Genomic DNA, 23790 nt, shown 5'->3' on the forward strand with positions numbered 1-23790 from the left:
GAGACAAAAACAACCACAAGAGACAAAAAAACAGAGAGACAAAACAACCACAGAGAGACAAAAACAACTACGAAGAGACTAAAAACAATCACAGAGAGACAAAAACAACCACAAAGAGACTAAAAACAATCACAGAGAGACAAAAACAACCACAATGAGACTAAAAACAACCACAGAGAGACAAAAACAACCACAGAGAGACAAAAACAACCACAGAGAGACAAACAACCACAGAGAGACAAAAAACAGAGAGACAAAAACAACCACAGAGAGACAAAAACAGAGAGACAAAAACAACCACAATGAGACTAAAAACAACCACAGAGAGACAAAAAAACCACAAAGAGACTAAAAACAACCACAGAGAGACAAAAACTACCACAGAGGGACAAAAAACAGAGAGACAAAAACAACCACAGAGAGACAAAAACAACCACAAAGAGACTAAAAACAACCACAGAGAGACAAAAACCACAGAGAGACAAAACAACCACAGAGAGACAAAAACAACCACAGAGAGACAAAAACAAACACAGATAGACAAAAACAAACACAGAGAGACAAAAACAAACACAGAGAGACAAAAACAACCACAGAGAGACGAAAACAAACCACAGAGAGACAAAAACAACCACAGAGAGACTAAAACAATCACAGAGAGACAAAAACAACCACAGAGAGACAAAAAACAGAGAGACAAAAACAACCACAGAGAGACAAAAACAACCTCAGTAAGACAAAAACAAACACATTTGCTGGTTTAATGGACCAATCAGAGAGAGGCACAGGGTGACATTCTAAAAGATATCAGTGAAGGAGTATCTTGATGGCGACGGTCCTTAGTGGGTCAAATGGACTGAACAGGTAACAGGACGGCTCAGCATTAAACCTGTGGACGATGTTTCCTCCACCGAGGACAAGGAACGTCTACAGTTGAGACACAGAGGTCAGAGAGTTACAGTTCAGAGAGTAACCCCCAATTTCCACTGGATACGTCTCCGCTGCGTTGCGTCTCCGCCACGCTAGCGGAGCAGATACGTTTCACTTTAGTCTACGTGTCAATCTCCACCAGGTCCGCTGCACTGCATATCTGCTCCGTCCCAGCTCCGGCAGTCCAGAGCCCTCCAGCGCAAATACGCAGGACTTCTATATCTGGCGAATGCCGGAGCACGATGCAGCAATTCAGCTGAATTTAGCACGGAGCAGACAGGAAGTCAAGCGCCGAAATAACAAACAGCATCCGGTTACCTTTCAAAATAAAACACTCCATGTTGACACCAGCACACAAATCTCACAAAAGAGACAAACACAAGTTCTTCTGCTGATCCTTCGGCCGGGAACACTTCGTGTTGTTGTTTTTAATAACACAGACCTATAACTGCCGTCGTGAGTGATTATGTGATTATCGTGGGAACTCCTCGGCCTCGTGAGCTAGCTGTCTACCGCGCCATGGCAGACTGAAACCGCAACTGGTGGGGATTGCCGGATTGCAGACGGCGGAGCAAAACCGGATTGGAGCCGCAACGCAGCGGACACGTATCCAGTGGAAATTGGGGTTACAAGGTCAGAGAATTACAGGTCAGAGAGTTACAGATCAGAGAGTTACAGATCAGAGAGTCACAGGTCAGAGGTCGTGGAGACCACGCCCCTCTTTGACAGCTCATTTGAACATCTTTATCAGTTTTTCATCACTTCTGAGAATGTGACCCTGAAGTTCAACAGAGGATGTGTTGTTTTTGAGACAGAGACCTTCTGTGACTGGTAGAAGGGATCCAGCTCCTCTAATGGTGTCTTCAGAAGCTCAGGGGGTGGGTCCCCGTAGATGAATGGAAGGAGCTTCTCAGCCTCTAGGTCACTGGCTGGCTTGGGATGTTCTTTCTCTGCTACCTGTCAATCAGAGAGCCAGCCAATCAGAGAGGGGAGTTTGGTTTTCAGAATCAGAATCAGAATTCCTTTATTTGTCCCACGAATGGGCAAATTTCTGTCACAGCAGCCAAAGGACAGTAATATTACAGTAAACAATGATAAAAGCAAACAGTATAATAAAAAGGTACATCGTATAAACATAATATGTTCAATATGAACAGTGTAATTATAACCGTGTGGCAGCGTTTACACTTTAATTAAAGGCAAAGACTTCATGGAGACGTTTGTTTAGCTCATCGTCCAAAGTTGTAGGACTTCTGAGGACCCTGTAATGCTGTTCGCCTGAGTCAGCACCGTCACGGTACTGGTTCTGTGTCACTGACCGCTAACAGGTGATTAATGTGTTCTTTACCTCTTCCATCTTCTTCCTCCTCTCCTGCTCCTTCTCCTCTGCTTCATGACGTTGTTGGATCTCCTGCAGTGAGGCCGGTGTGAAGCGTCTGAACACTTCTGTACCAACAGGCGGCAGCAGAGACGCCACCCTGCTGTCCTGCAGCTCCGCCCGAACACCACTGTCACCGAGCAGCTGTTCCCTGTTCAGAGAGGAGGAATGAAACCAGGAGAGACAGTCAAAACATTTTGACTTCATGAAAATTAATGTTAAAGTGTTAATCGCACCACTGATTTACATTAAAGGAACAGTCCAACTGAAAAGATTGAGTCATATAGATGTCAGCTGTACTGAGGACGACTCTTGGATCAGAGGCAGTGGTGTCAGTCAGCAGCCGCCAACAACAACATCTTTATAGCTGACACCAAATCCTTTAAAGATTAATACTAGATACATACTGTATTTAATTTAATTTAGTGACATTGTGAGGTCAGCTCATGTAGATATCATTAATTAAGACCTGTAACATCTCCTAACAGCCAGAACCGTCAGTCCCATGTCTTTACTGCAAACTGCAGGTGTGCAGGTCTGAAGCCGTCTGACTGTCAATGTTCAGCCTGTCTTTGGTCACATGGAAGTCTGTCACATGAAAACCTTGAAAACTGATAAAACCGTCAGATTGTGTGGAACAATTATTCAAAAAGTCATCAACTATTAAATGAATGGGTTTCTCCATCCTCTGCTGTCAGCCTGTTAAATGTGAACATTCCTCTCTGACAGTAAAAAGAAACACTGATCTGATCTTTTCAACATTTCAACTGATAAATGAATTCCGACGATAATATACAGAATAATAAAAAAAATAAAATAATGCGTGGCCACGCATTATTATTCTTTTCATCCAATGTCACCAGGGGGTCTCCGTAGAATAATGGACGATAAAACAGCTGTTAGTAATTTTATGTAGAACTTGTATCAAATATTCTGTGGATGAAATCTGTAAGTTGTGAGGTTGTCAATCTGTTGCATGTGAGTGCGCTGTGGAGAGGGATCGTCCTCTGTAGATCTGCTCAGCTTTACAGACTGCGGAGCTGCGATTGTGATTTTGGGTTATAGAAATAAAAGTGATTTGATCTGAAGTGTTCAACATGCACCTCTAATTATTCATGGTAACACATTCAATTTTTATTTGGATCATTTTCTGGAGATTCAAGTTAAACCAGATTATTGTGCACATTGTGTAATATTGTGATGTAACTGCTCGCATTCAACACATTTACGATACTGATGTGGAAATGTAAATAAACCAGACTTACAGCTGTGAAGGAAGAAGTCTCCGCTGTTTGGCTCTCACCAGAAGTGCTCCTCTCTCCCCTTTGCTCCGCCAAAACTCAAAAAGTGACATTTTCCTGCTTTTCATCACTGTGGCTGTCTGTTGCCACCTGTCTGTCTCATCTGTCTCACCTGTCTCACCTGTCCTCTCTGTCCTCTCTGTCTGTCTGTCTGTCTGATTGAGTCTTCAGTCATCTGCCACTCCTTGCCTCACTCCCTGTTTTTAGCTTCAGTGGAATCATCCAGAGTCATACAGCTGCAGGGTTCAGTCAACACGGTCTTCAGTGTCAGCCATTTTGGCTCCTCCCTGCTCTGAAGCCGTTGCCATGGAAACGGTGTTTGAACTATTAGTTCTGCATGACTCTGCTTCGACTGGGTCTGTTCTCCATCTTCAGACTTCATTGTGTCACTGCCAACACTCAGATCATTGTAGTGAACACACACACACACACACACACACACACACACTTCCTGTTGTCCACATATCTTCTACAGAACATCACGATCTGTTCCTAGAAACAGTGAAAGCATCATCTAACGCGCACACACACACACACACACACACACACACACACAGAAGAAAAGAAACAGAGGATTGAATTGTTTATAAATGAGGGTTAGGGCTGCTCTTCCTTCTGCTCATCTCTTCATGAAAACCAATATTTCACTGACAACATGTTAGCTACATGACGACAACATGTGAGCTACATGACGACAACATGTGAGCTACATGACGACAACATGTGAGCTAAATGAAGACAACATGTGAGCTAAATGACGACAACATGTGAACTACATGACAACAACATGTGAGCTAAATGAAGACAACATGTGAGCTAAATGAGGACAACATGTGAGCTAAATGACGACAACATGTGAACTACATGACAACAACATGTGAGCTAAATGAAGACAACATGTGAGCTAAATGAGGACAACATGTGAGCTAAATGAAGACAACATGTGAGCTAAATGAAGACAACATGTGAGCTAAATGAAGACAACATATGAGCTAAATGAAGACAACATGTGAGCTAAATGACAACAACATGTGAGCTAAATGAAGACAACATGTGAGCTAAATGAAGACAACATGTGAGCTAAATGAAGACAACATGTGAACTACATGACAACAACATGTGAGCTAAATGAAGACAACATGTGAGCTAAATGAAGACAACATGTGAGCTAAATGACGACAACATGTGAACTACATGACAACAACATGTGAGCTAAATGAGGACAACATGTGAGCTACATGAAGACAACATGTGAGCTACATGACAACAACATGTGAGCTAAATGAAGACAACATGTGAGCTAAATGAAGACAACATGTGAGCTACATGAAGACAACATGTGAGCTACATGACGACAACATGTGAGCTACATGACAACAACATGTGAGCTAAATGAGGACAACATGTGAGCTACATGAAGACAACATGTGAGCTACATGACGACAACATGTGAGCTACATGACAACAACATGTGAGCTAAATGAGGACAACATGTGAGCTACATGACGACAACATGTGAGCTACATGAAGACAACATGTGAGCTACATGACGACAACATGTGAGCTACATGACAACAACATGTGAGCTAAATGAGGACAACATGTGAGCTAAATGAAGACAACATGTGAGCTAAATGAAGACAACATATGAGCTAAATGAAGACAACATGTGAGCTACATGAAGACAACATGTGAGCTACATGAAGACAACATGTGAGCTAAATGAGGACAACATGTGAGCTAAATGAAGACAACATGTGAGCTACATGAAGACAACATGTGAGCTAAATGACGACAACATGTGAACTACATGACAACAACATGTGAGCTAAATGAGGACAACATGTGAGCTAAATGAAGACAACATATGAGCTAAATGACGACAACATGTGAACTACATGACAACAACATGTGAGCTACATGACGACAACATGTTAGCTACATGACAACAACATGTGAGCTAAATGAGGACAACATGTGAGCTAAATGAAGACAACATGTGAGCTAAATGAAGACAACATATGAGCTAAATGACGACAACATGTGAGCTACATGACGACAACATGTGAGCTACATGACGACAACATGTGAGCTAAATGAAGACAACATGTGAGCTAAATGAAGACAACATATGAGCTAAATGAAGACAACATGTGAGCTAAATGAAGACAACATGTGAGCTAAATGAAGACAACATGTGAGCTACATGAGGACAACATGTGAGCTACATGAGGACAACATGTGAGCTAAATGAGGACAACATGTGAGCTACATGAAGACAACATGTGAACTACATGACAACAACATGTGAGCTAAATGAGGACAACATGTGAGCTAAATGAAGACAACATGTGAGCTAAATGAAGACAACATGTGAGCTAAATGAAGACAACATATGAGCTAAATGACGACAACATGTGAGCTACATGACGACAACATGTGAGCTACATGACGACAACATGTGAGCTAAATGAAGACAACATGTGAGCTAAATGAAGACAACATGTGAGCTAAATGAAGACAACATGTGAGCTACATGAGGACAACATGTGAGCTACATGAGGACAACATGTGAGCTAAATGAGGACAACATGTGAGCTACATGACGACAACATGTGCGCTACATGACGACAACATGTGCGCTAAATGAGGATAATGTGAGCTTGATGGGGGTCACGTGATGACGCTGAGCAAGATGGCTGCTTAGGCTGGAGGCTGCGGCACCACTAGTTTACACTTTGTGTGAAAATATCGGCAGCTGCAATTTCTCACATTGTTTTTTCTCTCACAAGTTGCCGATTATACTCTTCTCCCACTAACGATATGCCAAATTCTCGGAAAAATTATACAAATGCGTCTCAACAACAGCAAGGCACCAGGGTTACCATTAGCTCAAAAGCTAGCCAGGCCTCTCCTGTATGGCCGACTTGGGAGGCCGCGGGCGAGTCCATCTCCACTACTAAAATACACAAGCTTCTTCAGAAACTAGCAACCGACCAAACGAAAATCCTTTTTTTCAGCTGGGCCAAAGCACTGGAGAGATTTCAAACTCAGAAAGTCAAACCTGCATAGAGCTGCAGTTAGTACTGTTGCTGCTACTAATGCGGGGGTAAATGTTGCCCTACAATTTCTGCCGGTAAATACAAGCAGATGTCAGATGCAAGAACAGCCTTGTTGGCTATTCTATCCTCAGTCCAGTATCTTCCATGCCAGGTTTTGGCCATCCGAGGAAGCACGGATGAGGAGTCCAACTTGACCCAGTAACTGCATTTACGTGCTCAGGATATCCCGGAGTTACGGTCATGGCTTACACGTAAGGAGAACAAGTGGCTCTCACATGATATTTTAAACGAGATGATAGAAATCATGGGCCATGACGTACGCTGATTAAACGCTGATTGAAGAAATCAAGTCTGAGTTTTTTTCTGTGATAATGAACGAAACCGCTGACATTTCAGTCAGAGAGCAGGTGTCGATTAGTTTTCGTGTGGTGGCTGAAAATCTGGAGCCAGAAGAACATTTTGTTGGATTTTATGAGACATCAACAACCACAGCAAATGCGCTGTTTCAGCTGCTAACTGATGTTTTGATGAGATTCTCACTGCCACTTCAGAAATGCAGAGGACAATGCTATGATGGTGCGTCAAATATGTCTGGCATTAAAGCTGGTTTGCAAGCGCGCGTGCTGGAACAGGAACCCCCAGGCACAGTATGTGCACTGCACCGCACATCTGGTGAATTTGGTTGTGCCTGACGTCTCCCAAAACATCCCTGCATGTCGCAACTTTATGACTCTCATTTGTGAATTCAAGGTAAAGAAGCACCATCTTTGAAGCCTCTGTGCCGGACGCGCTGGACTGTGAAGGCGGCCTCTTTGCAATCCATTGCCTCAAACTACATTGCGTTGATTGACTTTCTAGAGGACCTGAGTTCAAACTAAAAGGGTGTTGCAGGGGGTAAAGCCAGTGGACTGCTTGTGCACCGGCAGAAAGTCTGGACTTTTTTTCTTTGAAACTCATGCTTAACTTCTTGTCTCGCATGGAAACGGTCAGCGGTTCTCTCCAAAAGCGTCAGCTACACATACAGAGTGCGAGGGAAATGATTGACACGCTCAGAGGAAACATGAAGGCTCTTCAGGAAGGATTCACTGAACTTTGGGAAAACACTACTGCAGCAGTCGATGACTTGGGTTTGGAAAGCCCAGTTTTGCCCAGACCAAGAAAAATTCCCAGCCGATTGGAAGACGCAGGTGCGCAGCCACACAGCTTTAAAACACCAGAGGAACTGTACCGACAACAGTACTTCCAGGTTATGGACACAGCATCAGCATCCCTGGATTGGAGATTTAGTCCTTCTGCGTTCAAACACATGCAAGATGTTGAGGAGTTTGTCACTTGAAAAGGCAACTGCAAGAACATCATATAGTTTCCCTGGGATGATTTGGATGAAACAAGACATCGTGCATCGTGATATGTGCATGGACATAGCAAAACAGCGAGGAGTTTGCCTGGCTACTTTTCAGGATGTAGTGAACTTTCTCAAAGGGAATCAGGGGAGTACTTGAGAACACTGTTGCCAGAGGTCACAAAACTTGTGAAATTTGCCCTGACTGTCCCTGTAACATCATGCACTTCAGAGTAGTCATTTTCTGGACTCCGGCGCCTGAGGTCCACAATGGGGCAAGCAAGGCTGAACCACGTAGCAATACTGAACTATCAAAAGACATTGTCAAGGAGTAGGAATCTGGAAACAATCGCAGACCACTTTATATTGTCATTAACTCCTCGTAAATATCACCAGTGGGTAAACTGTGTGTTTGTGAAAGAGAGCGTTTGCATGTGTGTGTGTGCGCAAAGAGCATACATGTGTGTTCTTTGCGGCCACTGCTGTTAATTGATAAGAAGGCTTTGAATTTAATTGACCCCAGTCTTTCACTGTGCGCCCCCCCCCCTCTCTAATTTTTGCACCTTGCAGAGTGACTTGGGTAAGACAATGTGACTTATATTTCAACCTCCATCTCCTCTCTGATAGACATTTAGATGAACATTCCGGGTTTATAACACTGGAGGATGGAGATGGCTTTTACTTTGCCCGGTCTGTGGACTATCTCATGCCTTACTACCTGTAACCAGTGTTGGGAAGATTACTTTGGAAATGTAATTGGTTACAATTACAAGTTACCCTGTTGAAAATGTAATAGTAGTGTAACTATTTCAATTACTTTCTCAAAGTAATGTAACTAATTACATTTGATTACATTTTGATTACTTTTCTTAATTTAGAATTTTCACATTTTAAGACCTATAGTGTGATAAACCTTTCAGTTCAAAGGTTTAACCATATATTATGAGTCTGACCTTCGGCCTGTACTGAAGGAGGCTCACTTCCTCACTAAATGGAGCGACAACGGGCTGATTTCAGCCAAGAGGAGCAGGTTGTTTTAATGGAGAGAGTATGAGCGATATAAAAAGCCTGATCACAGCCTGAAGCAACAGTGTTGCTGCAAATATGACAAGAGCAGGCTGATTTTAATTTCTGACAGCTCTACATTGAGCTGCTTTTAAATATGAAGCTTTACAGCAACAACAACTGTTGTTTTAAACAGTTTTATATTGTTTTCATATATTTCACTGATCGCAATTCTAAAATGCCAGTGTGTGTTTTATTGAAAGCGAGGCTGGGTGTGTGTGCGTATGAAAATAGGTTACAGTGGGTTTTTTAGGTGCTGTAGCTACAAGCAAATCTCATGTTGTCTCTGTACAAAGACCTTTTTACATGTGAGAAAACAGAGTAGACCTACTCAAGATTTACTGCGTTTGGGCAACACATAACAGGCGAAACAATTAATTTATTCATGGCCACATTAAGTTAAATTATCTGTCCTGCTGCGAGCGCACAACTTCTTTCAGTGGTGAGTGACTGTATAAGTAAATAGGCTATAGCCTAATAAATGACCTCCTGACGCGAGTCGGATCAACAGCTGAGCAGCGTATCCCCTCAGCTGAACATCTGTAGGCGGAGACGCTCAGAGAGAAAGTAAACAGCAGCGGATCAGCGCGATCTCTCCCTCCTTACAAATGCTCTGTTCTGATCCAGCTCCACTGGACTTTCAAAGTAAAGGTGACGCCAGCTGTAAATGAGTTAAATAGTGAAACAGCGGCGCTTTTATAGCCGATTTTATGATTAAACTCTGAACAGAACCTGGTCGGGACCAGGTTATGATCTAAGCATAAGTTACCATGGTGATCTAGCCGGGTTAAAAGAGAGCCACCTTTGTAATACAGGGAAGCCTGGCTTCTGTCTGTATGAAGTGTTTTCTGTGTTTCCAGCACAGGAACATCTTGTGCGCCGCCGACACTGTTGCTGCTGAGTCCGACTGCCGCCGTGCGGTTTGTCGGTTGAGTCGAATGGCACATGACCAGAGAGAGCCAATCACAAGCGACAGTTTTGGAAGGAGGATATTGATATGAAAAAAACTAAAAACAAACATGAATCCAGGAGGGGCAAAAAACTGTTTCATAAATCCGAGCTTTTGCTGTGATTTTTCAAATGTAACTTAAGTTGTAATCATTGAAATTTCCAAAAGCAACTGTAATTTAATTACATATTTTCTCCCAGTAATGTAACGGATTACAATTACGTACATTTTGTAATTAAATTACGTAACGTCGTTACATGTAATTCGTTACTCCCCAACACTGCCTGTAACCAACCTCAAAATATACGGTCTACCACTTTATCCTTTTGATTGTTATTGTCATGTTTGTTGTTTTTATAGGTTCATACTTAATCATAAGCCTGTTAAGAGTGTGCACTTAACAGGCTTAACAGGCTATTGTAAGGCTCATGGCTCATGACAGGCTGTAACATGGACATGTACATTATGAACAGAAACACGAAAATGCTGGAATACGTTTCCGTCTCCGCCAGTGAGGGAGTAAGTGCACGCTCGACGGATATGCTAGTTTGGTCTAGCTACCGGAAGACACGGATGTCAACAAACAGGTAAGTAGCTGCTTGCACAAACACACTGTTTTAACTACTTTTTTATTCATTTTGAGTCATACACGCTACAGTGCTGTGTGCTAAGGTGTCTGCTGATGTTGCATAACTTTTGGTGTGAGATGTGGAGCATGTTAAGACGCTTAAAACACAGTGTAAAGTTCTGACCCCATGCTGTTAGCGTTCAATGCTAAGTCTCCGTTCACGGAGCTCTGTAATGGCTGGACCAAATGTGTTCGCGTCTTCGGTACTGGCAAGTCAAGGGTAGCTTGAGCAATGAAGCTGCATGTTTAAATCGACCGAAGTTCTCCTTTAATGCTCCCCCTTCCCCCGCCTCCTCAATACTGGAGCAAATTGCAATCAGCAATAACAACATTTTTTTGGCGTGGTAAACGACCTCATATTAAACTCACCACTATGCAGCAAGAAAGGCAGGCCGGTGGCCTGTCTCTCCCGAACTTCAAATTTTCTAAGTGGGCATCACACTGAGGCCTCTGTTAACTTGGTTTCAACCTTGTGTACAGGTTCTGGAGGAGTGGATGTTAGCCCCATATTCTTTTGCTAATATTTTGCATTCTTTTTTTTTTTTTCAAACATAATTTTTATTGAACAAGTTTTGCAAAGCACACAAAAGACAAAAGACAAGAACGACAGAAACGGACAGGTACAGCATTGAAACAACACAAGGTGAAGACAGGCAGCTAAAAACAATAAATAATGAGACCAACGTTAAAAACAAAAACAAACAGACTAACAAACAAGCAAAAATAAATAGATTAATAAGACAAGAGTTTCAGGGAGCATGTATTGGAAAGCCAACTCTGCATCTGGGATGCTGTATATAGGCATCTTCATCATGACAAGTGATACTATTCCCCTGCCGCCCTCCAGGCCAAATCCATCAGTCCTGATTTCATCCTCTGGGCTTTAGCAGGTCCCAGGTATTCAAGGAAAGAGTCCCAAATCCTGTAGAATGTGAGGGGTTTGTCCTTTAAGGTTGGGAAAAGGCTTCAAAAGGGACGATGTTTGTCACAGTACACAACCATTGATTTAGGGTTGGGGCTTTATCAGAGATCCACATGAGTAAAATACACTTCCGGGCACAGTGCAGCAGAATATGCACCAGTTTTGTGTTACGAAGATCAGCAGGGAACTCATCAGGCAGACCCAACACACAAGTCCTGGCTCCCAGATGTAACGGGCGCTTAAAGATCTTATCAAGCTGTTGCGCAATTGAGATCCAAAACTGCTGGATATGGGAGGCAGCTCCACAAGCAATAAAAAAAAAGAGCCAACCGCCGATTGACAATTAGTACAAAGATCTGATATTGCAGGATTCATTCTGTGTCTGACCTCAGGAGTAATATAATGACGATGTAAAATCTTAAATTGTCTCTCCCAGGCTGAATAGAAGCTAAGACACTGGATGGCTGGCTACACAGGGCAGCCCAGTCCTCTGGTTTTATCATAGTGTCAAGGTCAGATTCCCATTTGCCTTTAACTTTATCAGAGTTGTCCTCCTTGAAGCCGCACACTATCCCATAAAGCAGTTTGGTAAAGGATTTAAGCTGCAAATTATCCACCAACAGAGACTCCACGGGAGAGGTGGCAGGTCCCCCACAGAACACTTTTAACTTGGACAGGATAAAATTCCAAACCTGCAGATATTTAAGACAGTCACTATTGGAGACACCAAACTTGTTCTTAACTTGCTGAAATGTGAGGACTGAGCCAGCCCGAACATCCCCAACCACCCAGTCGGCCAGACCAGCCCGAAGGCCAGGTGGGAAGTCTGGATTATCATGAAGAGGGGTTAATAGCGAAAAACAATTACTGTACCCTTCCAACTTCCTGACCTGCCTCCAAATATTTAACATATTCCTTAAGACCAAATTGTCATTTGGTCGATACTTTTTCAGGGGAAATATACAACAGGTTGCGCGGGGGGATTCCATCCAAAGAGGCTGATTCACAGCTGAGCTAAGTAGAGTTAGGGTCCTTTAAGAACCATTCCACAAGATATTTAAACTGTGCGGCCAATTGGTACAATGGAAATGATGGAGCCGATAAACCGCTGCACTTGGCAGGCAGACTGAGAAAACTGTATCTTAGCCTGGGTCTTTTTTTTACACCAGATAAATGATATGATGGAGCTGTTTAGCTGTGCAAGAGTTTTCCTTGACAATATAACTGGGAGCATTTAAAAAGAGATAAAGGAGATGCAGCAGAATGTTCATTTTGATCCGATGGATACGGCCTAGCAAAGATAGGGGCAGGCCACACCACCTATCAAGGTCGTGCTTTATGGCACGTAGGAGGGGAGTAAAATTAAAGATCTCTTAAGCATGGAGAAACTTTAATACCCAAGTAGGAAAAGCCGTCGGGGGACCAGCGAAATGGTTGTGAGATGTTTAGATCTAACAATTGTGAGTTGCCTAGTGCCATGGCTTCACTCTTAGATGAATTTGTGTATTTTATATCCAGAAAAGGAGCCATATTTATTAATTAACTCTATCAACTTGGGAATTGATTGTCTTGGGGAGTCGAGATAGATTAAAATGTCGTCGGCATACAGAGAAATGTTGTGCTGTTGACTGTTTAAGGTGATTCCTGTTATACTGACATCCTGTCTTATAACTGCAGCTAGAGGCTCCATGGCCATGGCAAACAACAGTGGGCTCCAGGGGCAACCCTTCCTGGTGCCTCGTTCAATACTAAAATTACTAGACCTGAGCCCATTAGTAATTACAGCAGATAGAGGTGAGGTGTATAAGATCTGGATCCATTTTACCAAGTCATTCCCCAGACCAAATTTATGAAGTGTTGAGAAGAGGTAAGGCCATTTCCAGCCTGTCAAACGCCTTCTCTGCGTCAAGAGAAATAACCAACGCCTCAGAGCTATACATTGATGAGTGCTGAGTAATATTGATCAGTCTTCTTACATTGTGAGAAGAATACCTCTCCCGAATGAACCCAGTCTGATCATTGGTGATAATATTGGGGAGGATTTTCTCCAAACGCAGGGCTAGGACTTTTGCTAACAGCTTCATGTCCAAGTTCAAAACTGATATGGGACTAATGAAGAACATTCTTCCGGTGCTTCACCCTTTTTTGGTACTAAGGAGATGTTTGTCTCCATTAAAGAGGGAGGGAGGGCTCCTGCCTCAAATTTCAAACAAACAATGGATCCACTAAAATGGCATTAAACTTTTCATAAAATTCTGCACAGAAACCATCGGGGCCTGGTGCTTTTTTATTAGGAAGTAATTGAATACAGCTCTTAATTTCACTCTGAGTCAATGGCTTACATAAATCTTCTCTTTGCTGACTTCCGGTGGAGCAAGACGACAAGATGGCTGCATGAGCTCGAGCTCCCGATAGCAAGTCAGAATTAGCCCCCCTAAATTCAGTATAGCTGAGCAATTCATCGTAGAATATTACTGTGGAATGAATAGGGGAGTAACAACTAGAAGTCGAGCGAAACGTGACATTCAAGAAGGGAAGAATACACCGGAGATGGACGACACTCAGTGCGCTAACGACAACCCTGTGGAAAACATGTGCTCGGTGCTTCAAAGTATCAGTAAGGAAATACGCGACTTCAGGACTGAGCATAAAGTGGATCTACACACTCTTAAAGAAGAACTTAAGGAAGACATGAAAATGAACTCAAAGATCTCAAACAGGAAATTTACCAAAAACTTTCTGCTAACTCCACTCGTATCCAGGCTAATGAAACCAGGCTGAACGAAGCAGAAGCACGGATCAACGAGACCGAGTCGGCTAACATGGCCTTGAAGGAGGCGCTCATTAAGTCCATGGAGAGACAGAAAACAATGCAAGAAAAGCTGACAGATATGGAGGGGCGATCTAGGCGGAATAACATTCGCATTACGAAGGGAAAAACTCCCTGTCTGATTTTGTGGAGCAACTTCTGAAAAGTGAACTTGCACTGACAGCGGACAACAGCCTGCAGATTCAGCGTGCACACAGAGCTTTAGCTCGTAAACCAGAGCGGAACCAACCACCCAGGTCTATAGTGGTACATTTTCTGGAGTTTAATACCAAAGAAGCAGTATTGAAAAAAGCCTGGGGAAAGAAAATAATGCTTGAAGGGCGACGCCTGTCATTTGACCATGATTATGCCACAGAAGTTATTCAGAAGCGTAAGGCATACGCGGGGATAAAGAGGCTCCTGAAAGAGAAAGGAATTCGTTTCCAGACTCCGCTGGACAAGATGCGCATTCACTGGGACTCGGGAACACGTACTTACGAGAGTGCACAACACGCAGCTCAGGAGCTGAGGAAGAGAGGTTACTCAGTGGAAATACCAGGTGGCAGCGCCGAGGACCCGAACCGGGAGATGGAGCGGCTTCTTCGGGCCCCGACATGGCAGCGAGCCGGGGAGAGGAGCACAGACACTGCGCTACGCGCGAGGGAAAGATTGCAGGAGTTTGAGCGGATTCCCTCCAACTAATCTTTATTCTCTAACTTGTCACATATGTGAAACTTGGTTGACCCCCTTAAAGAAACCAGCGGTGAGAGGTCAATGTTTGGACTGATATGTCACTTCTGCTCGTGAGGTGAGCCTTACACCGTCATTCGCACGTCATTCATTATTATTTGATTATTTTACTCATATCATGAGTAGTAACAGACAATCAACACGAGTTTGTTTTAATTTCGGGGGATATCCTTTTTTCATTCAAATAGGATGGTTTGGCAGGGCAGCTATCTTATTATTATTGTGTGTGCGTATATATGTATGTATATGCATATATTTTTTTTTTTCAGATGTGTATATGTATATATATAGTTACTTCTATGCTGGTATATGGGGCCAAAATAAGTCAGACCAATGCAAAAGACTTCATTTGGAATACAAAATACATGCTATCGGAGGATGTTGGACTGCTAGGATGTGTTTCACCTCTAGTGAGGGGCCCTCCTGGAGGAGGATCTCCCCTCAGCCTACCAACGGGGACTCAGGGTGGCGAAGAATCACCCCAACTTGGGAGTTACATGTTTTTTCTTTTTCTTTTTCAGTAAGCACACGTTATTCACATGTTCAGGTCTGTGCAGTTTTAAGTTGTCTGGAGACTAAAGAATGTAACACAGGGTTGGATCATTTAAATGCCATATAATAATATAAAACTGGTGTCACTTAATGTAAATGGGATGAATAATCCAGTCAAGAGGAGCAAAGTCCTGGCTAAATTGAAAAAAGAAAAGGCTCAAGTGTTATTTTTGCAGGAAACTCACCTTCCTCAACAAGAGCATGAAAAGTTAAAACGCTTTGGTTTTAGGAATACATTTTATAGTAGCTACAGACCCAGCCAGAAGAGAGGAGTGGCTATCCTTATCACAAATGCAGTTCAATTTGAATGTCTTAAAGAAGTTAGGGACAATGAAGGGAGATTTGTATTAATTAAAGGAAAGCTAGAAAACTCAATGGTGACAATGATCAATGTGTACGCCCCCCCAGAAAGCACCAAATGTTTTTTCAAAACTCTGTTTGACACTATTGCTATAGAAACTGAAGGTATTTTGATATGTGGAGGAGATTTTAATGTGGTCATGAACCATAACCTGGATACAACAAGCCCAAAAAGAAGCAAGAAGCATCTAACCAAGTTTATTAATACATCAGTGCAGGAAATGGGACTAATCGATGTGTGGAGAGAACTCCACCCACTAGAAAGGGACTATACACACTATTCAGTACCCCATTCCGTCTACTCCAGAATTGACTACGTTTTAATTAATATTAGTGAAATCCACAGGGTCACAGAATGTAAAATCGGTGTGGCAGATATATCAGATCACAGTGGGATTAGCTTGACAGTACACCTGAATAACAGGAAAATAAGTACTGTATGGAGGCTAAACGTGGGCATCTTGAATAATCAGGTAAATGTGGATCAGATAAGAGAAGAAATAAAAAGGTATATAGAAGAAACGATAACGGGGAAGTAAACCCTGCAATTCTGTGGGACGGTATGAAGGCAGTCATCCGGGGTAAACTAATCGCTTTGACAACTTCACAAAAAAGGGCTCGACTAGCTATATATAAACACAAAGTAGAAAGACTGCAAGAACTGGAAAAGAAACATAAGAACACAAAAAAACAGTCCGTATTGCAACAAATAAAGAAGGCAAGGGAGGAGATAAATGAAATACTCAGGACAGATATAGAAAAGAGGGCAAGATTTCTAAAGCAGACATACTATGAATCAGGCCCGAAAGCAACAAGGCTCTTAGCTAGACGACTGCGGAAACAGCAGGCCATTAACACAATTCATAAACTAAGGAATCCTCAAACCAACAAATTATCACACGAACCAGATAAAATAGAAAGAATATTTGAAGAATACTACAAGAAACTCTATTCTAAACCATTATCAGCCGATGAAAACGCAATAAGAAGTTTCCTTGATACACTTGACCTGCCATCTATTGGTGAGACACAGAATGACACTATTGTGTCACAATTCACTGCTAAGGAGCTAGAAGCTGCAATTAGTAGGTTAAAGACTAGCAAATCACCAGGTAGTGATGGGTACCCTTCGGAATGGTATAAGACCTTTCAGAAGGAGCTGACACCTTTGCTTCTGTCCTGTTTTAACTGGACCCTTAACGAGGGGGGGGGCCCCCATCATGGAAGGAAGCGATTATTACCGTTCTACCTAAAGAAGGCAAAGATAAAGAAGACTGCAAAAACTATAGGCCGATTTCCCTTTTAAATGTAGACTACAAATTATTTACATCAATTATTTGCAAAAGACTTGAAACCTTCATACCAGATTTGATCGATGAAGATCAAACCGGTTTTATTAAAGGTCGCCAAACACACGATAATATTAGAAGAACCCTCCATATTCTAGACAACGCCCAAAAAAGTGGTACAAGTACAATTCTGGTTAGTTTAGATGCCGAAAAAGCATTTGATAGTGTTAGTTGGTTATTCTTGTATGAGGTACTAAAGAGATTTGGCTTCAATGAAAAGGTAATCCAATGTATTAAAACTATGTATCAAGAGCCCACAGCTAAGATCAAAGTAAACGGAAGCCTGTCCAATTCCATTCAGTTGGAGAGGGGGACAAGAAAGGTTGTTGTCTGTCTCCCACTCTCTTTGCTTTATATGTCGAGCCTTTAGCACAGGCAATAAGGCAGAGTGGGGAACTGCAGGGTGTCACTGTAGGGGGGACTGAACATATCACTGGCCTTTTTGCTGACGATGTCATTATTTTTCTTGAACAACCTGATATATGTTTCCCACACCTAATGTCTCTTCTGGAAAAGTATGAATACTATTCAGGGTATAAACTGAATATATCCAAAACACAAATTCTCTCGTTAAATTATTCCCCATCCCGACAAATAAGAGAAGCATACAATTTGAAATGGAATTCTAAAACAATGAAGTATCTTGGCGTAACTCTGTTTTCAAACATGTCAGGAAGTGTTTTACTCAATTATAGTGAAATTGAAAAAAACATCCAAAAAGATTTTGAAAGGTGGTCTACCCTCCCATTAGACTTCAGTGCCAGAATACGGACAGTCAAAATGAATATTTTACCTAAAATGTTATATTTATTTCAAGCTCTACCAATTAATATCCCCCAAAAGAAATTTATAGCCTGGGACAAAATGATTTCTAGATTCATTTGGAATAGTAAAAAACCAAGAATAAAATTCACGACACTTCAACTTCCTAAAAGCAAAAGGGGGATGGCTTTACCTAACTTTACAGAATATTTTTATGCGGCTCAACTTAGGTATCTGGCCTGTTGGTGTAGACCTGATTATGAGTCGAAATGGAAAGAAATGGAAAGGGAAGTACAGGTCTTTCCAACCCAGATATTGGTGGGGGATAAACATTTGATAGGTGCTCTGAGACATGCTATGAACCCAATAGTAGCATTTACACTTGAAATATGGAGCACTGTTGTAAGAAAATACAAACTTAAGAGGCATATATGCGCTCTGAGGTGGTTTGCGTATGATTTAAATTTTAAGCCAGGGATGTACGACCCAGCATTAAAAAAATGGGCACAAAAAGGTGTCACAGCAATATGCACAGTATCAGAAGGTAGACATTTTCTAAGTTTCCAAGATCTAAAGACAAAGTACAGCCTTGAAAACAAAGACTTTTATAGATACTTGCAGCTGAGAGAATATTTCACAAAAGAGTGGAGGTCAAATGAAACTATAAATAAGGTGATTGGAGTTATTATCGATTCATACAAACAGAAGGGGTCTCGGCCCATTTCTGCTTTCTATCGAGCTTTGGGTGAGAGCAGGAAGGAATCAACACTTTATATAAAAGCAAAATGGGAAGCAGAACTAAAAATCCAAATACAAGAGGGGGAATGGTACCACATGTGTGATACACAATGTACATCGACAAATTCATTAATATGGAGGGAGTTCTGCTGGAAAAACCTTACTCGCTATTTTATAACACCAAAGATAAAATCTAGGCAACTCGCTATACAACAAGACTGCTGGAGATTATGTGGGAGTGTTGAGGCAGATCATGCACACATCTTCTGGAATTGTATAAAAATTAGGATATACTGGCAAAATGTTAACTTGGTTGTTAAAAATGTTTTGGCATATGAAATCCCAAATACTTCTTCAGTGATGTATCTTGGGAATATTGAGAAGGTTGTAATGAAAGAAGATATGTACTTTACTAAAGTGTTACTCGCAGCAAGCAAGAAAGCGATCACAAGAAACTGGCTCAATGTGAACACTCCAAACCAGGAGCAGTGGTTGGATATTGTCCAGGAAATCCTTGCTATGGAAAAATTAACATACTGTTTGAGACTCAAAGAGAATGTATTTGAAAAAAAATGTGAAAAATGGAACATTTATATGAGACATGACACCAACTGAACGAATGCTGAATGGAATAATGGACTGAACAGTAGCATCTCCAGACAGTTTGTTAGTGTTATTATTGCTACTCTAACCTGTATCTTGTTGCTGTATTGTTTTTGCCTATAAACATGTGAAAACTCAATAAAAATTTAAGTTTAAAAAAAAAAAAAAATCTTCTCTTTGCCGGGTAGTAATTTGTGGTAACTCCACTTTTGTAAAGAACTCGTGCATATCAAAATGTGACTGGTCATTGAATTGCGAGGCATAAAGTTGCTTGAAGAATGTTTTAAAAGAATCATTAATTTCTTCATTATTATAGCTTAGAGTGGCCTCCGAGTTCTTGATACCAGAAATGTTCTGGGTATGAGCCCTGTTACGAAGGAGGTTGGCCAGATAGCGGTTAGGCTTATTCACCAATTCATACATCCTTTGCCTGACAAAGAACATTGATTTTTCTGCCTTTTTGGTTAACAAGGCCTCTAGCGCAGTTTTGAGTGTTTGAATATCATTTCTCAGCTCTTCAGACGGGTTCTTTCCGACAGGTATTCTTTTGTCTCGCAATATATGAAATAACAAGTCCACGGATGTAAGCCTTTGTAGTATCCCATAATAAACTGGGGGACACATCAGGGGTCTTATTCTCTTTAAAGAAGAAACTGAGTTGTTCTCTTAAAAAGATTTTAAAATTAGGGTCACGTTTCAAGAAAGGGCTGTATCTCTAAGGTCTGCTCTGATAACCCACCTTTAAATTGTTTAATCCTATAAAAGAAGGAGCATGGTCCGATATAATTACATTATTTAGTGAAGTTTTAGGGGTCAAAACAAAATCGATTCTACTGCTAGTTTTGTGTACAGTTGAATAATATGTGAATTCTTTATCAATAGGGTGCAACACACGCAAAGCATCAAAAAGGCCAAGCTCGCTGCATGTGTCTGAAATAGCTTTGGCTCTCTTAGACTTTGGATTTTGCACTGGTGGAATTCTGTCCAGGACAGACGAAAAATAGCAGTTAAAGTCTCCAGCTATTACAGTGTTTTGATCAATCCAGTCAGAAAATTTAGAAAAGACCTGTGAGATGAAGTTGGTGGACTGTACCGGGGGAAAGTATATATTCATTAATGACACAGCCTGGCCGTGGAGGCAGCCCCTTAGCATTACATGTCTACCAGACTTGTCAAAGATTGTTTCAATGTCAGACAGGGGCAGGTGTTTGCTTATCAAAATAGCAACCCCCCTGCTTTACTCGTAAGTGAAGAGCTAACCACCTGTCCAACCCAGTCACGCTTTAACTTGGAATGTTCATTTATAGACAGGTGAGTTATACAGGTACACATAGGGGTCAGACTTTGGCCTAATACACACATAATGGGTGTAAGCTACTCTCCCTAGCCAAGGGGAAGGTGCTAGTCCAGCTAATAGCTTCCTTTTCTCTTTTTTTTTTTAAATAGAACACAACTCAGGCAGCTCTATTCATACATAGTAAACTCTCAAACTCAAACTTTCTTAAACTCAGAAAGTTTGAAAGAAAAAATAACAATATATCCTTTGGGTCAGCGGGGCACACTTAACACTGAGCAGAGCTAAAAGCCACAACATCTCCTCAAAAGTGCATTAGCAGAATGAACATTATACCCCGTCCAACAACACATGGGCAGCAATCCTGCGACAGAAAACCTTGAACCTTGTGCTCACCAGATCTGGAAATTACAGTCCAGGTCTCACATTGTCACTTTAGACAAACATGGGAAGATGTCCTCAGTTCTCCGGGACCTGGGAGGGGGTCCCCTGGGGCCGCGCGATTCCCACCAGAAAAGCCTCTACATCCTTAGGTCTTTCCTGCCCCTCATATCTGATCCTGAGTTTCGCTGGATACAGCATGGCGAAGACGATACCTCTTTCCTTAAGCTGCTGTTTAACCGAGTAGAAATCCTGCTGCTTCTTCACAACAGCTGCGGAGAAATTCTCGAATTTCATGATTGAAGCTCCGTTGTACGATAGATCTGTTACTCTGACATTTGCGTCACGTGACCCCCAGTCCCAATACTTACTTACTTTTCAGGTATTAAGTATGGTACACCACGTACCTCCTTTTTCTTTTATTTGCAGCTGAGATCGTCTTTAAAAGACAATGGTGTTTCTTTACAGGGCCTTCTAACACCACATCCACTTCATAAACTGTTCCACTCTGCTAGAAGCACAAGTGGTTTTGTTTCGAGACTTTATTGTTTCCTGTTGCAGCACTCTTACAGACCCCTGGCATTAGACACAGTGTGCGGGAGAGATTTTCCAGATCTGAAACTCTCATTTGACTGGGATAAAGAGTGGCCTAATGTGAGCTTAGCATCCGGAAGTCCTGATCATCAGCAAATACATTACCAAAGTGATTGGCAGTGTTTTTTCATATGTTCTGGAAGTGTACCCCAGTGGCTGAATTTTGGAAGATGGTTACCTTTAACCTCTCGAAGATGTTTAAGATCAGGTTGCCCTGCTTGTCTGCGGGAGCGTACCTATGTTCCCCGGTTTGTTCATCAACCGGCAACAGCGGGGAACATGGGACCCTTTTTTTTAAAAAACGGTCCCATGTTCCCCGCTTTTCCTTAACGGGTCCAATAATATTAAGGGATTATTTTTTCCACCATAATTTCCATAACTGCTGCATTGTGCGACATAGGTCTCTGCCTTCGATGATTTAATTTAATTCAATTTAATTTCGTTAGGCCTATAATATCGTCAGTTTATTTTGAAAAGTGTTCAGGACAATATCCATATGCTGGAGTGTGTACAGTACAATTATGTGGCCGCCACAGTCAGTCAAAACCGCGTAGAGGGTCCGCCTCCTGTTCTGGCATTTTTCATGTTTTAAGACTAATAAACCCTAACCCTAACCTTTTGGGTGAACAGCGGGGAACATACAAAGAGGGGAACATAGGACCCGGGGAACATAGGGATGATCCCCTTGCCTGCTACACTACTTCTGAATGATTTGTCATAGCCGGGTTTGACACTGGACAAGAGAAGAGCACTGTTGGCTGGACTAACAGCTGTGAAAAAACTAGTTGCCACACGTTGGAAACCTCCACGCTCACTTTCTTTCTGAGCATAGGTTTTGACATATTTGGACATTGTTTATCTGGAGTTGTCGACAGCCAGAGTCCATGGAGCAAAAGAGTCGACAATAAAGGCTTGTTGTTCACTTCTAACTACCCTCCATTGGTTTCAGGTGTAACATGTGACTGAGGTTTGTAGTCCTGGATCCAGGGAGTGGGTGGATCATATTTGGGGTTGTGATTCTTACTCTGATTTCATTATGTGTATTACAACATGTGAGCTAAATGAAGACAACATGTGAGCTAAATGAAGACAACATGTGAGCTAAATGTAGTAAATTAGGTTAAATTCAGATGTCACATGACCTGGTCTCCACCTGGACACCCGGCAGAGGACAGATCATTCCTGCACATGACGGCAAGTTGAATCCCAGCATTCACACAGAGGAGGAACAGGAAGACAGCAGAGACCAGAGGAGAGGCTGAAGGTCCTGGTGGACCAGGATCCAGATCCAGACATCTGGAACGAGTCACCAACACACAGGAAATGTCAGTCAGCAGAATGAAGCCAGAAGCTTCCCCGGGGGGAGCTGAGGGGGAGGCTGAGATCCTCAACAAAGTGAATACAAGTCAAAAATGTCTTGGTAACTGGGTGAAATGTGAAATGTGAACACATCTGATTCAGTGAGTCTCCAGTTCCACAGGATATCATTATCTCTGATGTCCATTCAGAATAAACGTCCATGAATCCACTTCAGAGGCTCTGCAGAAGTCCCCCCGCCATCTTCATGTTTCAAGTTTTCTACAGTATCAAAATAATCTATTACATCTGTAAGTGCACTGCAAACAGGAGCTGCTAACACTGAACTGAGTGCATGTTACTACATAGACACGGATATAGAGCAGCAGTCCAGCACATTAATGAGCTTTTACAGGCTGTTTCTCTCCTGATGGATCTAATTGTTTCTTCCATGCTGGTTTCCAAACAGGCCAACATGTTGGTGATAGCATGTTAGTATCTGTCAGATAAGCAACAACGTGTCTGATTCCTCCTCTTACACACTCAAATGATTACGTATCATCAGGCACGTGCACACATAAGGCCCAAGGGGTGCTTGAGCCCCTGCCCTTTTACCTCGTATTATAAAGTACCCTTTTAGTGTGTTTTTTTGATGAATAAATAAATTCCTGTTCTGCATAGGGATGTCAAAAAACGGCGGTATAAAAACGCCACGGTTATCTAAC

The 23790-nt window shown here is 42.0% G+C and overlaps 1 protein-coding gene across 1 annotated transcript in view; it reads right to left on the reverse strand.

Annotated features, from left to right (window-relative positions):
- Positions 1–3908, reverse strand: part of LOC115586328 (sodium channel protein type 4 subunit alpha B-like) — a 47042-nt gene extending 43134 nt beyond the window's left edge. Inside the window, exons 1-4 of the mRNA XM_030425275.1 lie at positions 3574–3908; positions 2279–2459; positions 1750–1887; positions 809–927 (exon numbers count right to left, since the gene is read on the reverse strand). Of these exons, the coding sequence (XP_030281135.1) occupies positions 809–927; positions 1750–1887; positions 2279–2459; positions 3574–3677 (542 nt within the window). The 5' untranslated portion in view covers positions 3678–3908. The remainder of the gene's footprint in view (positions 1–808; positions 928–1749; positions 1888–2278; positions 2460–3573) is intronic.
- Positions 3909–23790: the final 19882 nt, after the last annotated feature.

This window comes from Sparus aurata, chromosome 8 (genome assembly GCF_900880675.1).
Source record: "Sparus aurata chromosome 8, fSpaAur1.1, whole genome shotgun sequence".
Classification (NCBI taxonomy): Eukaryota; Metazoa; Chordata; class Actinopteri; order Spariformes; family Sparidae; genus Sparus; species Sparus aurata.